The sequence below is a fragment of the Blastomyces gilchristii genome, assembly GCF_000003855.2.
Source record: "Blastomyces gilchristii SLH14081 genomic scaffold supercont1.6, whole genome shotgun sequence".
Lineage (NCBI taxonomy): Eukaryota > Fungi > Ascomycota > Eurotiomycetes > Onygenales > Ajellomycetaceae > Blastomyces > Blastomyces gilchristii.
The window spans coordinates 1,449,949-1,464,015 of NW_003101677.1; the positions used below are offsets into that span (position 1 = coordinate 1,449,949).

Genomic DNA, 14,067 nt, shown 5'->3' on the forward strand with positions numbered 1-14,067 from the left:
TCAATACTATACTTCTTGTAAATGAAGTTGATGTCTTTTTACATGAGTACTCTGTTAATAAAGTTTATAATTATTCTGTGATAATCTTTCTCTGCAAACTTGAATATTTTAAGAGAGTTTTATTTCTTACTACAAACTGTGTCAATGAATTTAATAATGCTATTCTTAGTAGAGTTCATTATAAGCTGAAGTATAAGACTTTAAGCTGAGAATTCCGAAGAGATATCTGAAGAAGTTTTCTTTCAAAGTTATATATGTATCAGAAAAGCTTACAGCTGTTCAGTGATAAGTTGTATAAACTGAAGAGTTTAAATCTCAGTGTCTGAGAGATATATAATGAAATACTTATCATTCATATCTTATCTCTAACTGTATATTCATTTTTAGATCAGAAACCTAGCTATGATCACTTATACACTTATCACTGTTAGTAAAGATTATGTGTTTTACACTTATCTGAAGCAGGCTGTGAAATTGAATGAGAAATTCGCATATGTATTTAATTGCACAGAGTGTCTTGAGATCATGTATAATTAGAATATCATGATCATAGAAGTATGTAATCTGCCTCTCAGTCTTATTTAATATAAATGAGTAAGTGATGAGATTATCTAGTATGTAATTTAATTTAATTCTTCTTCTTATACCTAGCTACCATATTTGTTCTATGTTTATAAAGATTGTTTATAAGTGAGAAATTGATCTATTAGTTTACTCTGTTTTATCTCTTAATAATTATATCTGATAACAGTTTTATATTTTTATAATGAAATGTTTAATGTAAATAATCAATCTGAGAGACTCTCTGATGTTTTGCTTAATAAGATGTTAATTCAAAGTCTATTTTCTCAGTAGATAAACTGAGATAGATTTCTACACATTCTCTCTGACTCTTATGTTTGTAAAGATTATTCATCAGATATTCTTTCTGTGATAACTAATGTAATTTATTCTTTCTTTCTTCTTTATATTTTTCTATCTGTAATTGTATCTGATAATAATACTGCTTGTCATACACTGAATCTCAATGAAATCCGCCTTGTTTGATTTTCTGTCATGATTCAATAATTGATGATGAAAGTTAGTCAAATTTTATAAACATCTCTAGTCAAATATTATCTGAAAATGTGAAGAGTGTACTGTCTTTAGAGAGAAATATTAGTATAGATCAGAGAGTCTGAGATATATAAAGCTAGCTCTCTTCTCACTTTGCTTTCATCACTTCATCTTTTCTTTTCTTCTTATAAAGATCACTTAGCTTTGTAAATAATTTAACATCACACTTTCATCATGAGTGTCTGAACAACTCAAACTTATAAGATTAAGAAATCAGAGACTAGCTTAGCAGTTAGCAGAGATAACAGTGATTCAAGTTCTGTCACAGATGCAATGAAAACTTTCATTATTCTATTAATAATGAGTTATAACTGACATCTGAATGCAGAAAATAATAATAGTATTAATTAAGAAATAATCATGACTGAAAGAGCTCAGTAGCAGAGTTCTGTTGAGTCTCAGAAAAACAGCTCTCTGAGCTCTACTGACTTAATAAGGCTGACATCTTCAGTGCAGACAATATGCATTTGAGAATTGACAGCTCATAGTTCTGTATACTGTGAAAAAAGTGCTGCTGAGAAAGTCATTTATATCATTCTTTTCAGAAATTCACTGAATCTCCAGCTCTCAAGACCTGTAGCAGATTGAACTTAATCAATTTATACAGCTCTTGCAGAGAGTCAACTGATAATGTCTTTTCAGCAAATGTATAAATCTCTAAGTCAGGAACAGGTGAGCTACATTCAGAAGAGACTGGAAGAATATATAAAACAGTATATTTATAAATTAGATGGCTTTGACTGTGCACTAATTCTCGCGAATGTCAAGACTCTATTTTTATATATTGCACTTCTGAAGTCAATGATCAAAACTCATCAGATACAGTTGTAATTCAAACTTAAATTAAAGTTTGTTAACTGACACAGTGATATTAGACTGAGTTATAATTCAAGAAGAGAATCATGCAACTCACTGAGGCTGCAGGTCAAGAATGTGAAAAGAGATGATGACAATATTAGAAACGCGCATGTGAATCATCAGAGATTGCTAAGAAGATATGTATATAGTTGAACAGTCAATACAAGTTTCATGCAGTTCAAGATAAACAGGTGAAACTCTTCTCACAACACTGCAAAATCACCAGTTCTTTTTGAAGATTAACTGCATTGTATTCATTCTGCTGTAGTATTAAAGACTGAGATACACTTCTCTGTAACAGTTGTTATGAATATCTGTGCTTTAGAGAGAAGATTGTATTCTATTACTGTGTAAAGATGCCTGCTAAAGTTGAAGATGATAACTAAAGTTATCAGCACATGTTCATTCTTATTGTAGAAAGATCAATGCATGAACTTTACATTTGTTTTCTCTCTCTCAGAAAATTCAATCTAGTTGTCTGTCAGAATTCTGATCTCTGAACTGTTTTCTATCTCATCAGCTAATAAATCCTGTCTCAAGTTCACTCAGACTAGTCATGTCTTGAACTGTTTTTACATATCTCTCAGTGCCATGATTCAACCAGTCTATTATGAAAGTTAATTTGCAAATTTCACATCTAGTTTTATATCATTGCTACTGTAGAATGTTGGAAATCTCCTCCACTCTGCATATCTTACTCAAATTCCTTGGCATTTCACTTCATATTTAGCTGACAGTTCTGAAATTTGATCATGCTATTCATTTACAAAGCATGATGCAATCACTCAGGAAAAAAGTTTTCTCTGACTTATAGCCTTGTTGTCTTGACATAGTGTATCAGTTCATTTCAAATGTTTCTCTATTTTCCTTATATTAATCAATTGCATTGAAAAGTGAGGGTTTAACTGTTAAAAATGTCAGGAATTATCTCTCTCTATGAGCAGGGGGGAAAATTTGGCCTCAATATGAACTAATTCAATCATGTGAAAATTCGTATTCTTCTTTTGATTTCAAACTATTCTAGCAGTATTGTCTTCTCAACATGCCTCTGTCAACTATTTGCACCTCTTCTTAGCAATCTCTGAAGATTCACATATATGTTCAGTGTTATAACCGGCATTCTCATCATCAGATGCGATTACTGAGATCAAGTATAAAGAAAAAAGAAAACATTAGTTCAGGGAAATGAGTAAATAAGGCCTCTCACAATGAGCCTCTAGAGGACTCGCGTCACTCATATGATTTCCGAACTTTTCAATTTTCCAGATGCACTGATACTCTTTTCATTGATGCAAAGAAAGAAGGCCGTGACAGGCATTGATTTACTCAAACAAGATACAAGTAAGGCAACTTAATGCAGAGTAAACCTGAGGAATTTTTCAGAAATATGAACACAAACATTTCTCACTGCTCTCTGACTATAGTTCAAAATATATCTGTTTAGATATTCTCAGAATGCTAAATTACAAGAGATATGAGAGTTATACATGTTGAAAGAACCTTAGAATTGTCTAATCTAAGCAGTATCATTGACTCATCATCATATGAATTCCTTGTGAGTGCTGATCAGACTCATATAGTCATTTATAACAGTATAGTACAAAACCTGTCTGAGCCTTTAAGCGCATTGATTCACAATGGCTAGATGAAAGAGTCTATTTCAGAAGATGATTCACTAGATAATGTCAATGTTGACACCTTCACTGAATTTTACGAATTTGCATAAACAGGTGTATATAACACTCTCATCAAGTACTCTGAGAAAATGAGCATAATCACTTAGTTCTTCACGAACCTTGAAACCATAGCTGAAAGCAATGCTGAATTCAACAAAGTGCAGGAAGATAATAAGGTTTTCAATTCTTGATCAGGTAAAAAAGACCGGAAGAAGTCAAATTGAGCGGGATCTATATCTCTCACAGTCTATACTGTATACCTCTATGAGCAACTCTGGAAAAGTTTCAGGGCTCAGTCATTCAGTGGTGTGAAAGCTTCAGTCTCATCTCACTCATGCATTCTATTCCATGCAAAATTATACATGTTTGCAACAACATATCTCATTGAATCATTGCAGATTCAATGTCTAAAAAGTCTTCATCAAGATCTCTGTGACTTCTCACTGAACAGAGAAATAACATCTCTGATTCTCAACTTGCTTGACTTCACTTACACGCATACTGACAGATATGAGCCAGGTGAAAGATCTCTTCTCTGAAACTTGATGATTCATTACATTGCTTATGAGGTTCAGATGCTTTTAAATGATGACAGGCTTTAAATGCTTTTGAATGCAGATGAGGAGATGAGTTCAGATCTAGTGTGAAGACTTGCTAAGTAATCTAGATTTTCAATGACCAATCAAGTAGATAGAAAGAATACAGATCTTATAAAATATCTTAAAACACTAAAGATTTATGCTACCGCACTAATTTAGAGACAAGAAGAATAGTAAAAAAATTTTCTCTTTGTTTTCACTAGTAATGATGTACTCTGCCCAGGTTGGGCAGCAATATTTATCATGAAATTTACAACTGAAAACACTCTTGTCTTTGCACAAGTCATTTTACCACACTATTGAATTGCTGTTAAATGATATATTCTACTCGATTTCCTGTCAGTTCTGCACATTGCAACCAATAACCAGTGATTTCAACATGGGTAGGAATTTCAAACACAATTCAAAAAATATTGAAATCTTCCAGTACAGTCACTGACTCTTTTCCATCTTCTACTTCTTCATCTTCTTCTTCAAATCAGAAGAAAACATATGCTCAAGTAGCAGAATCTGCTGTCTCCAAACCTGCTAGTTCAAAATCTGCTCAAAATTCTGAGAAAACTGAGAAGAATATTACTCAGACCTCTGTTCATAGAAAAGAAAAAAAAGAAATGCAAAAAGAGAAGAACTTTCAAATCTTCAGAAATAGAAGACTTATTCTCAAAGTCTCAAATCAGGAGAGCTTGCAAAAAAACAAGCTAAACTCAAATCTTATTTTCAGAATTAGAAATGAAATTAATCAGCAGTTCTTTTCTCAGTTAATGACTGATATTGAAGTTCAAAAACCAGTCATAGCTTCAATTGAGTCATCTTTCTTTGAAAATTCTATTATTTTGACTACAATGCCTGAATTCAGTGCAGAATTCCTCATTCAGAATGAGAATCTCTGGAAATCAGCAATAGAATCTCTACTGAATACAACAATTCTATCTGAGAGAGATGAAAAGTGGGGCAAATTCATTCTTCATGATATTCCAGTTGAAATTTTTGACTGTGAGAAAGGAATGCTGCTTCTCAAAAATGAATTAGAAGAATACAATTCTATTCAACTGAGAAAAGAGCCTGTATGGCTTAATTCAATTGAGTTCAGACAGAGTAGAAGAAATGCCTCTGTTCTAGTGTATACAAAGACACTTGAACAATCAAGAATCTCTGAAGTAAGAGTAGCAGGTTTGAAAATGAGAGTTCATGAATACAAAGACTCAAGAATGAATCTCAAAGCTCAAACACAGTGTTCAAACTGTCAAAGATATGAACACTTTGCAATCTCTTGTTTCAGAGACTCAAAATGCGCATTCTATGCTAGAGATCACAAACTAGTGAGCATAAATGTGAAACATGCTCAAAAAGAGGTGAAATATGTCAACATACTCTGCTTAAGTGCTTCAATTACAAAGAAAAACATGCATCTAGCTCAAAAGAATGTGTACTTGCTTCAAGAACTCAGAAGAACTGGAGTAAAGATAAAGCACAAAGTGAATCTAAAACTGAAGAGAAAAGTCAAGCTAGTAAATTCACAACTGCAAGCTCAAAAAGAAGAAACTCTCAACTATCTAGGTCTTCAAACTCCAATTTTCCAACTAAATGTAAACAGAATTTGAATCCTCAAACATCTGTTAAGATTAGAGAATTGAGAAATGACTCTGATGATAGACTAGATAGAATGCAAGCAGTTGAGATTCCTGCTTTTTAAAATAGTTATAATCTACTATCTGGTGATAGTGATTAGATTCTACTATATCTTCACTCTCTTTTAGTATGAATGTACAACAAAAACAACAAAAAAAGTTTAAAAACTCTTCAAAAATCACATTTATGCAAAACAATGTGAATAGAAACTCAAATTGCATTTATTCTTGTCTTCAGATTGCATTTGAAGAAAAAGTTGACTTTGTACTTCTTCAAGAACCAAACTTTGATACTGAGCAAAAGTACATCATTTCTCATTCAAGCTATTACTGCTTTCTTCCTGAAAAATCTGAGATGAAATCAAGAGTAGCAATCTATGGAAGAAAAAGATCAAGATATCAATTTAATCTGAGATTTGACATCATATCTGACTCTGACATTCTAGTGGGTGACATTATAGATAAAGATAATGAGTTTGATACTATTCAACTTATAAATATCTATAATGAAAAATCATTGAAAGAAAATAACAATACCTGGACAATTGATAGAGGATTTTTGAATATAACTTCCTTAAAAAACTCTATAATTGCAGAAGACTTCAATGCACATCATCTCTGATAAAACTCAGAGTGCACAAGAGCAGTAAGAGCAGATAAACTGGTTAAATGAACTTTTGAGCATTCAATAGATTTAGTTAACAAGTCTGATCAACAAACATTCTTTAGAAAAGACATGAAACAGAAATCTATTATAGATCTAACTTTTATGTCACAAAATTTAATTGAAAAAAGACTTATAAACTGGTTTATTGATTCAAATGAAACCTCAGGATTGAGTCATGAGATCATTCAATTTGATATTGAACTGAGTGAAAAACAATGAAGTGAAAATCCTCTTCTCTCTAATCAGTATAACTTTGAAAAAGCTGATTGAAAAGCAGTTGAAGAAAGAGTAAAACAGCTGAAATCTGAAAGGCAGAGTGAGCTCTATTGAAATCAAAGTCAAGATATCTCAAATGAAATGCTTGAGAATAGAGTAAAGCTGATTACATCTATTCTTCTAACAAGTATTGAAGAAAATATTCCAAAGAAAAAGTCTTCCGAGTATTCCAAACCCTGGTGAAATGAAAATATCACTTCTAAAAGAAAGCAATTAGTCACTGCTAAGAGAGATTGAAAGAATCACTTAATACCTGATGAAGAGTTCAAAGCTATTTGAAATGAATATTTTTCAGATATTAAAAAAGTCAAAACAGATTGCTGGAACAAATTTCTTGAAGAAGCACAAGGAAAAGAAGTTTTCAAAGCCTTCAACTATACTCAAACAAGAAGTGTAGCAAAGCTTCCAACCTTAGAATATGAATTTCAGAATGAATTATATACAGCAAACTCTTTTGAGGAAAAATGTCAAGCTTTTATGAGAATTCTCTTCCAAAACTCATCACATTTAGAAGAGGGGAATATGTCATTTCATGAATATATTGATGAAAATAACTGGGAATAGCCTGAGCTTACATATGATGAACTAGAGTCAGCAATATTCTCAAGTTCAATTAAAACTGCTGCAGAGCCTGATTCAATTAATCACTCAATTATTCAAAACACATATTTCTACTTGAAGAATGAATATTTTGAGCTCTTTTTCAATCTCTTAAAAAATGATTACCATTCTGAATGCTGAAGAGAAGCTACTGAAGTAATCCTTGCAAAACCTAATAGAAAGACTTCAATTCCTAAGTCATATAGAGTAATATCTCTGTTGAACTGTTTGAGAAAAATTCTAGAAAAGATAATAGCTACTAGATTATCTTTTATAAGCTCTATTAGTGATTCTCTTCTATTTAATGAACAAATGGAAGATAGAAAACAATGTTCTGCAATTGATACTGTTCTCTCAGTTATTCATGATATTCAAGTAGCAAAGCATGAAGGCCTGGTCTCAACTGCAGTTTTTATTGATATAAAAGATGCATTTGATCATGTTTCAAAGTCTAAGATGATTCAAACTTTGAAGATGTTAAAACTGCCACTTTCTCTAATAAAATGAGTCAATTGTTTCATGTCTAAAAGAATTATACAACTATTCTTTGATGGAAGAAAACAAGATAAAACTGAGATAAAAATAGAAGTATCACAAGAATCTTCAATCTCATCTGTTTTATTTGCAATATACACTGCATATCTATTCAAGAATAGAGAGATGAAAATAGTGGAATCTCTAAGTTATATAGATGATATTGATCTACTCTACAGTTCAAAGACAATCAAAGAGAATTTAGAAGTAATTGAGAAAGCAGCAAAGAAAATCTTTATTAGAGCAGATATCAATCTAATTCAATTTAATATGAATAAAACTGAGCTAATTCACTTTTTTCTCAGGTTTAATGAGAAAGAACTAAGTCTAACTCTTTTGAATAAAGAGATTAAACCCAGTGTGAATATCAAATGACTAGGAGTATGGTTAAACTCCAAGTTGAATTTTAAATATCATATTTAACAAAGAATCATCAAGACAGAGAGACTACTGAATAGTATAATCAGACTATCAAATACTGAGAGAGGTCTATTCTTTCAGGCTATGAGACAGTTATACATAGCCTATATTACCTCACTAGCTGATTATGAAGTTCAAGTTTGATGAGACAATTAAGGAAACTTCACAGAACTCTTTCAAAGTCTATAAAACAGAGCTTTGAGAAGAATTCTGAAAGCATTCAAGTCATCTTCTATTAAAGCAATGGAAATTGAAGCTTCAATTTCACCTCCTGCTATTCAATTTGAAAAGGCCTGTATGAACTATGCTTTGAGAGTCATGAAGATGAGCTCAAATCATATAATCAGAGAAAGAGTCTCTTCTTCATTTTCATCAGTTAACTCAGGAAATGAACTGGATTGAAATAGATTTCTTGATTGAAATAAGAATAATACTTTAAAGAAAATGTCCTCTCAACTGTATAGACTATGTTCACTTATTAAGAATCAATTTTCTTCATTAAATGTTGAGAAAATTGATCATGAGAAGATATCTCTCTGAAGAGAAAAGCTGGAATCTCTCATAGACTTAGAAATAAGTGAACTATCTAAAGAGAGAGAATATGAACAGCATTTGAAGAAGATCTCTATAATTAATATAAAAGACTCTATTCTGATTTACTCAGATGACTCAAAAAATGAGAATTTGAATAGATTAGGCGCAGGCATTGCTTATACTGAAGATAATATTAATTTTATCTCAGATTTCTGGAATTTAGGCTGTGAATCTGAAGTCTTTGATGCTGAACTATTTGCAATAGTAAAAGCTTTCAAACTCATTGAAATAAAATCTTATAAAAGAGGAAATGATTTGAAAGAGGCATGGATATTCTCTGATAGTCAAGCTGCTTTAAAAAGACTTAGAAATAGTCAGATTCATAATGATCAAATAAATCTTGAACTGATTTTAAACTCTGTTTTGAAAATTCAAAAGAGAAGAATATCAAAACTGATAATTCATCTGCATTGAGTTCCTGCTCATATGAATATTCATGACAATGAATTGGCTGATTCAGCTGTAAAAAAGGGTTCAGAATTAAGCAGATCTATTCAAAAAACAGTGTTCTGGTCTTTCATAAAGAGAAAGATAAAAGAATCTTGTTTAAACAAGTGAAATGAAAGCTGGCAGAATCAAAAGAAGAGTATACATTATTCAAGATTTGAGACAAAATCAAAGTGAAAATCTTATTCAATTAAATGTAAAAAGAAAATATTCTCATCTATAATTCAGCTGAAACTAGGACATGGTTATTTCAAATCTTATATACAAAGATTTGATGATAGATTTGATTCAACAGAGTGCTCATTCTGCAATGTGAATGAAAATCCTGAGCATATTGTAATGCATTGTGCATTATACAATAGTCTCAGAGTCAGATTAAAGAAAAAGTATGATTTAAATCAATTAAATATGAGGTTCTTATTCTCAACTGAGACAGGAACTAAATACTTAATAGACTTTCTATCAGAAACTAGAGCAGCTACAAGAAAATGGCTGAATTCAGAAGTATCTGAATATGAAGAGGTGGAAATTGACTAGATATAGTCTGTTAAAACAGCTATACATCATCTTTTAATAATTTTGTTTTGCTATAGTCTCTCTTTACTGTACTTATTTCCTTCTGTTCTTTTCTCTATCTATTTAATGTGTCTATCTTTAAGACTATGTTCTCTTTTCTTTTGTCATAATATTTTCAAATGATTTCAAACTATCAGAAGGTGTTGAAATACTGCAATTTGTAAACAGTTTTTGTATTCTGAGCTGGAATTTTCTGGTTTTGCATATTTGAAATTGATAAATGTATAATAGTTGACTCTATAGATATAGGAAAAACTCTGAGAACTAAAGATTCTCAGGTAGATGTCATAGTCTCTGACTGCATACATCTATAATTGAAGAATAATAATAATAATCAACATGAGTATTTTATCGCTGATGATAATGAGCTTTGTCATGATTCTTCAGCCTCACATTGTCCTCAAATTCATTGATCTTATTATTTGTCACAAGTCAGAACTTCTACAAGCGCAAACAGCCTTTCATCTGATCTTATCAGATTCACAAGCCTCAGATAGCTTTAACTGCTGTATTTATTCTACTTTGTTACTGACTCTTCATGATCATTCTACTTACAGTGAGTGTACTTCTTATTATTCTTCTTATTATTCTTATTCTTCTTGATGATGTCTTTGGCATTCTTTGTATCATCTCTGGTATTTTTGTCATTCAACAGTAGATGGAGTAGTATATTTCTACAGAGATCAAGGAAATCATCTTCTAGTGATGTGATATTATCATTCTTTGCTGCATAGTTCATGCAATCTCTGATAAAGGTTGACCACTTCTTGATGAGGCTGTTGAGAAGCTTTTTGAAGAATATGAAGTTGGAAATATTAGCATATTTAAAGCAGATATACTCAATATAAATTGTAAGCAGACATTCTATGAATAAGTGATTGAAGTCATCATAGATAGCAGTTGCACTGATATCATTGAATTTCTTGAACAGGTGAACTCTGCAGATTTTCACCTGTTCTGAAAAGAATACTGCTATGACATTTTATAGAGCAGCAGAACTTAGAAAATCTTGAAATATAGTAAAAAGAGATTTAACTTCAATAGAAATAGAAAATCATACAAAATTATATAGTCAGAAGTTGTGTTCCTCTCAGAATTATTTCATATTCTTAGAGACATTTTTCAAGAGCTTGCTAGTGAGAATATCTTCTGTATGAGATTGCTTAATAACAAGTAGAATCTCTTTCTTTCAAATGAGATAATCAGATATTGATTTGAGAAGACCTGGTTTTTAAGGTATTTAATATATTCATGAAATTCTTGAAGAACTCTGCTCAGTGCAGAGATATTCTCATAATTCTGAAAATAAGCAGCAAGATCAGAGCTTAAATTATTGTCATCATTGACAGTAGCTATAGCAGTAGAATTGCTAGAAGCTCTTATCTGATATAGTTCTTCATTTATCTGAGCAATACATCATCTCAAGACAGTAGCTTCATCAGTCATATTATTGTTATCTTAATTATTGTTATTATGTGATGATTTTCTCGCGGTTATTAAGATTGAAAAGAATTCAGATGCAGTAGTTTGATTCTCTGAAGTCTCTTCACAGTTAATTGATCTTGTATTAACAGGCATTTGATATGAGATATTTGAATGAAAGAAGCAGCTATTTGAAAAGCTTATTGTATGATTATTACATAGTTATAACACTTCATAGAAGTGCAAGGGCTTTATAACCTGTGAGAGAGATTGAATGTGATTGATTAATTATTATCTAACTAGTAGCTAGTGAAAGCTAAATATATGTGTGTGAGTCACGTGAGTTAGAGCTTGTGTAGTAGCTTCAACATAGTACTCTTATAATAGCTTCAGTGATTGAATGATTAATACAGTCATTCAGTAGCGCCTTGGGGTGGGAAATCAAGACATGTGAGTTCAAAACTCACAGATAATACATTAATTTCAGAACTCAAGCATCTCAGGTTTCTAATAAATACAGAGGTGTATAAATCACTGCAATAAATTGCTCTATGTTTCTGAGCTGAGAAGTTATTATCACATGTATTTAATTGTCACTTCTTTGTATTTTCTATATTCTTGTTATCTTGACATGATCTCAACACCTGTATTTCCTTCTGTATAATTAACACTTAGCCTGTATTTAACATCATACAAGAACTCATCATAAGCTCCGCTTGCATATGAGTATAATGAAAGAATAATAATAATAATAATAACTCTCATAATAAGAAATACACAGTTAGTGATAAATATTGTAAAGACTCTGAAGAGTGAGTATTTTAAAAATACTGTGACTCTGCAATCTTGATTTTTTTTATTTTTATTTTTCATTTTTTTCTTTTTCTTTTATTTATTTTTTTCTTTTTCTTTTATTTTTTTTCTTTCTCTTTTATTTTTTTTTTCATTGTGATTTTTTCTTGTTTTTGTTTTGTTTTTTGTTTTTTATTTTTTTTTTATATTTTATATTTTTTTCATAATTAAAATTATATGAATTATAATCTATATTTAGAAAAGTAATGATATTTAGTAATACTCTCTATTTAATTTTCAATAAATCAGTACTATGTTATGATATTATGTAAGTAAGAAATGATTTCATAATCTTATTTAATATTATTCTTAATAATAAGATTAGAATGAAAATATGACTAAGAATTCAAATATATTCTTTATCTGAAACTAGATTTTTATTTGAAAAGTGAATCTGAGATCTGTAATATTTGAAATAATGTGATTTGAGATTAATGTAATGAATATAAATCATGATCAGAAGTAATACTTTTAGATAATATAATAACTATAATATTTGATTCTGATCTCAGACACGGTCACACGGTCAGTCTAATAGTGACTTCAGTGTGTAGAAGAAGATTATATCAATCATCTTATAAGTAATTACAGAACTTATAAAGATAATTCTTTACAGTTTGAATTATTCATTCTAATATATTATCAGTCTCAGAGTAATAGGCAGTTGATAAACAGTATATAATCTTAAGAACTTGACAGATTCTTGTTCAGAGAGTACTTATAAATTAACAGTCTTAATCTAATACTATAAATCTTAGTAATTCATGCATTTAATATAACAGACTTTTTAGAAAAGCTTCAGTAACTTGTTCAGTATTCATCTTATTATAAGATTTCAATATTACACTCTTACTTAATCAGTTTATAATGATCAGAATGTTTCTATAATTCTTACTCTTAGAGAGATTAACAGTGAAGTTAATTATTACATCTTATCAGATTCTATCAGAGATATTAAGTAATTTCAGCAGATCTTTTCTACAGTTCTTTTATAAGATGATGAAGAAACAATAGTTATAGTTTCAGATAAAATATCTGATACTGTTTAATATCTTAAGCTAGTAGAACTCTTAAGAGATTATTTAATACAGTTGTTCACAATCTGAATAGTCAGTTATACAAGAGTTATACATCTCTTGTATTATTCAGATACATAAGAATTCAGAGTGAGAGACTCAGTGTTATTTACAAAATTATAAAGTATTATTATCATTGATTAAACATTCTGAGATATCAGTTCTTATATATAGTTCTGAGAGAAATCAGAGTGCTTTCTATTATACTGCTTCAGTGAGCACTTAAAGAAGTTTATCAGTTTAAGCTGCTATATATCATAGTTCATCTAATATAGATTTAAGAGAAGTTAAGATATCAGTAACAGTTCTAAGCAGAGAAGTATATATAGTGTCATAAGCTGTTTTATCTTGATCAACTAGTATCTTCAGATTCAAGAGTCAGTGCTCTCAGTTCATTCAGTAAGTATCTGTTATATTGAATGATATATTTTACTCTTATTATAAAAGAGTATCTGTCATTGAGTTCTAACTGTCAGAATGATATTGTATTGTAAAATAAAAGCAGCTTAAGAACTCAGATTATTATATCTGTTATTCAGTAAGTTTATAGATAGTTATAAAGTACTTGAGATTCTTATAATCTGTAATTATCTTAAATTTGAAGATACTTCAGAGTTCAGAGTCTTATTCTTCTAGATAGTGTATAATTATAAGAAGTTTCTTATCATAGATCTTATAGTTGTATTCAGCAGCACTCAGTTTCTTAGACATAAAGACACATAATTA

At 30.3% G+C, this 14,067-nt stretch overlaps 1 protein-coding gene across 1 annotated transcript; it reads left to right on the plus strand.

Moving 5' to 3' along the window:
- Positions 1–5,481: 5,481 nt before the first annotated feature.
- Positions 5,482–5,673, plus strand: BDBG_16910 (uncharacterized protein; the record flags this gene model as incomplete). Its single annotated transcript, XM_031724765.1, has 1 exon — positions 5,482–5,673. A coding segment is annotated over one exon (192 nt), but the record flags the coding sequence as incomplete, so codon positions are not given.
- Between the last annotated feature and the right edge of the window lie 8,394 nt (positions 5,674–14,067).